This window comes from Mugil cephalus, chromosome 2 (assembly GCF_022458985.1).
Source record: "Mugil cephalus isolate CIBA_MC_2020 chromosome 2, CIBA_Mcephalus_1.1, whole genome shotgun sequence".
Lineage (NCBI taxonomy): Eukaryota > Metazoa > Chordata > Actinopteri > Mugiliformes > Mugilidae > Mugil > Mugil cephalus.
Window position 1 is genome coordinate 31412895 of NC_061771.1, and position 3244 is coordinate 31416138.

A 3244-nucleotide genomic window follows, 5' to 3' on the forward strand; every position below is an offset into this window, starting at 1 on the left:
AACAACTTCTGCTCACTGGTATTTTCTCTTTTTGGACCATTCCTGTTAAACCCTAGAGTAGGTTGTGAGTTAAAATCCCAGTAGATCTGCAGTTTCTGAAATACTCAGACCAACAACCAGACCACGTTCAAAGTCTCTTAAATCCCCCTTCTTCCCCATTCTGATGCTCAGTTTGAGCTTCAGCAAGTTGTCTCGATCACCTCTACATGAGTAAATGCACTGAATTGCAGCCACGTGATTGGCTGATTAGCTATTCGTGCTAATAAGCAATTGAACAGGGGTGTACCTAATAAAGTGGCAAGCTTCTGGTTTTAGTTTAACACTCCGGTACAGTAGGCGGCATCAGCTTCCTGCTGAGATCAACACCAAAGAAGAAGAAGCCTGAGCGGAAGGAGTTGTAGTTCAGAGAACAGTGGACTGACTACAGAGTGAGTACAGACATAAGGATTGTGTCCACACTGACGGAGATAGTCTGTTTATTCTGAGGCAGAAGACATGGCAGAAGCTGTGGACACGAACACACTATGTCTCTTTGACGTGGACGGCACGCTCACGGCCGCCAGACAGGTACGGGAACACATGTATATATTTGTACAGCTGTACTTTGATTTATTTATTTGTTATTATTTTTTATAGTGCTTATTCTAATGATTTTACATTTGCACTACTTAAGCAAAGAGCTACCGTCAAAAAATCCGTTATGTCCTCACATAATTCCAATTAATTATTCGTGATTCCTGATTGATATGAACACCTGACCATTCATAAAATGTAGGACCTTACTTTCTGTGAGCGCAACTTCCGGGTCCACGTTGTATTGTAGTTTTTTCCGGACGTCAATGTATTCCGCACAAACAGAAAGAGTTAATAGTTCCGTACATATTTTTCCCAGAAGACATTTTGTCATAGTGGTAACAAGTAATAATAAGTAATGTGGTATACTGCTAGTTGCATGTTATTGTATTTTAATTAATAACTAATACTGCATTTTAATTAATAACTAACATAGTATAAAGCAGGAAATGACAGTTTGTGAGCGAGAGCCAAACCGGAAGTATAATAATCTCATACACTTTGGTATTTTTTAAAAAACTTTGCAGTGGAATCATTTACATTGACCACACGTTGTACAGATATGATGTACACACGTGCTACCACGTCTTTTTAACCAATGTCAGTCAACAAAGATGCAGCTAACTAAAGCGACACTGAGGCTAATTCGTTTCCATTCGTTTCCGCTAGCACTTTGCTAACAGCTGAAAACTCCCCTCTGTAAATGTTGTCGGTCTAAGCAGTATCCTAGTAAACGTGTGTGTGTATGTGTGTGTACATACACACACATTATTTGGACATGTTAAGTCTTTTTATAGTTGTAAATAACTGTGTATGCTTCGCTGCTTAGTGGTTGAGTACTGTAATCTAAACAGTTGTTAGCTTCTTGAGCGAACCGGAAGTATCCGACGAAACAAATAACCGGAGACACTTTCATTTATTTATTTATTATTATTATTTTGAACTTTGCTTAAGTTTTATGCTTTTATTGTACGCGTCTCTTCTCTTGCCCCTTTGGGCATTTAAAAACACAGATTTATGAGTCAACAATATGCAGCTACCTTCAACGACACTTATGCTAAACGGGTTTCCATTAGGTTGCGCTAGCATTTTTGCTAACAGCTTAAACAGTTGACCGAAACAAATAATCAGTTAAAATCAGTTAAAAACAAAACAAACAAAAAAACGTATGCAAAGCACTACAAAACACATTCATGCTAGAAAACATATTAACATTAACATATAAGATATATTCTCATTAAAGATGTTTTGATGTGATAAGTAAGTAATAATTCTAAAATGTTTACATCCTGTTGTCAATGGATTGGAGAATGAACATTAAAACACACCAGTTAATTCTGTGTAATCGATGCCAATTTCTGCAGGAATTGAAGTAGTAGGTGGACATATATCGTGCCAGCTCAGTCCTTTCGTGTATAGATGTAACAGGAAATTATCTAACAGATTTCTCTGATGGTGTCAGTGTGTGACTCCAGAAATGGCCAGGTTCCTGGACAGGCTGAAGACTCGAGTTCGAGTCGGCGTCGTTGGAGGGTCCGACCTCAGCAAGATCAAGGAGCAGCTGGGAAACGATGGTGAGAGACGCCTGGACGTCTGCAGACGGGGTTCGGCCAGTGCTACGAGGCGCGCAGTCGGTTCAGCTCAGTCGGTTGTGTTTTGCTCTGCAGTGATCCAGAAAGTGGACTACGTGTTTGCCGAGAACAGTCTGGTGGTCGACAAGGACGGACAGCTGCTCTCCGTCCAGGTGAGACAGGACGGTTCTATCATAAATTTTAAATCTACAGCTATTAAAAGAGACTGCGTCATCCCTCTGAGAAATCCTGCATTCTTCAGCCAGGCTGCCTTCTAATACAGAGAGTCCTCACTCGTTTAAAGTTCATGCTAAGGAATGTTTTGTTGATACCCAAAAATGAAATTTATTGTTACTGTAGGAGGCAATAAATCTTAACTTTCTCTGCTTTGCCCCGTCAGTCCATCCAGGCGCACATGGGAGAAGAGCTGCTGCAGGATTTCATCAACTTCTGTCTCAACTACATGGCCAAGATCAAACTGCCCAAGAAGAGGTGCAGAGTCTGAACATTTCTGTTGGGTGGAATGATGGTGGATGGTGGAGGTGGAGGTGGAGGTGTGTGTGAAGCTGTAAACCACGTTTCATGTTTCCACTCTCAGGGGGACGTTCATTGAGTTTCGTAACGGGATGTTGAACGTGTCTCCCATCGGACGCAGCTGCACGCAGGAGGAGAGGAACGAGTTCTACGAGCTCGACAAGGTAGAAACGAAAGAAGGAAATAGCAAGAAAATTATTTATGCTTTTATATTTAACGGTTTTAGCTGTGAAATGGACCAGAGTGATAAACCCCATTTCCTGTTCATTGGGTTATTACACTCATGAAGTCAATCTAGTTTAAATAATGTTGAGCTCATACGTTAAACACAATGCTAATGGGGAGGCTAAAGTCAATGCTATATATCATGCTAAAGACAATCCTAAAGACATAATTATGAATATGATCAGTTATTAATTATTTAATTCATGGATGTCATGTTCAAATATGTTTTAAAAGTTAACTGAGGCAGTTGTGTTTATTATTTATTTGTTTGTTAATAAGAGGATTTAATGGACGACTCAGAAAATAAACAGATTCAGCAACTTATTTTCTGTTTTCATTTC

General features: G+C 39.8%; 1 protein-coding gene across 1 annotated transcript; it reads left to right on the plus strand.

Moving 5' to 3' along the window:
• The first annotated feature begins 386 nt into the window (after positions 1–386).
• Positions 387–2980, plus strand: LOC125004359 (phosphomannomutase 2-like). The gene is made up of 5 exons (XM_047578900.1): positions 387–567; positions 2036–2147; positions 2241–2317; positions 2545–2636; positions 2743–2980. Exons 1-5 carry the CDS (start codon positions 496–498, stop codon positions 2963–2965), a joined length of 576 nt encoding a protein of 191 aa, XP_047434856.1. The 5' UTR covers positions 387–495; the 3' UTR covers positions 2966–2980.
• The last annotated feature ends 264 nt before the right edge of the window (positions 2981–3244 follow it).

What these genes read in the sequence shown, in the direction of transcription:
- LOC125004359 (XM_047578900.1), top strand. Translation starts at nt 496, where the DNA reads ATGGCAGAAGCTGTGGACACGAACACACTATGTCTCTTTGACGTGGAC. An exon ending in CGCTCACGGCCGCCAGACAG is followed by an intron (nt 568 to 2,035) that starts GTACGGGAACAC and finishes TGATGGTGTCAG; the next exon opens with TGTGTGACTCCAGAAATGGC. An exon ending in GGAGCAGCTGGGAAACGATG is followed by an intron (nt 2,148 to 2,240) that starts GTGAGAGACGCC and finishes TTTGCTCTGCAG; the next exon opens with TGATCCAGAAAGTGGACTAC.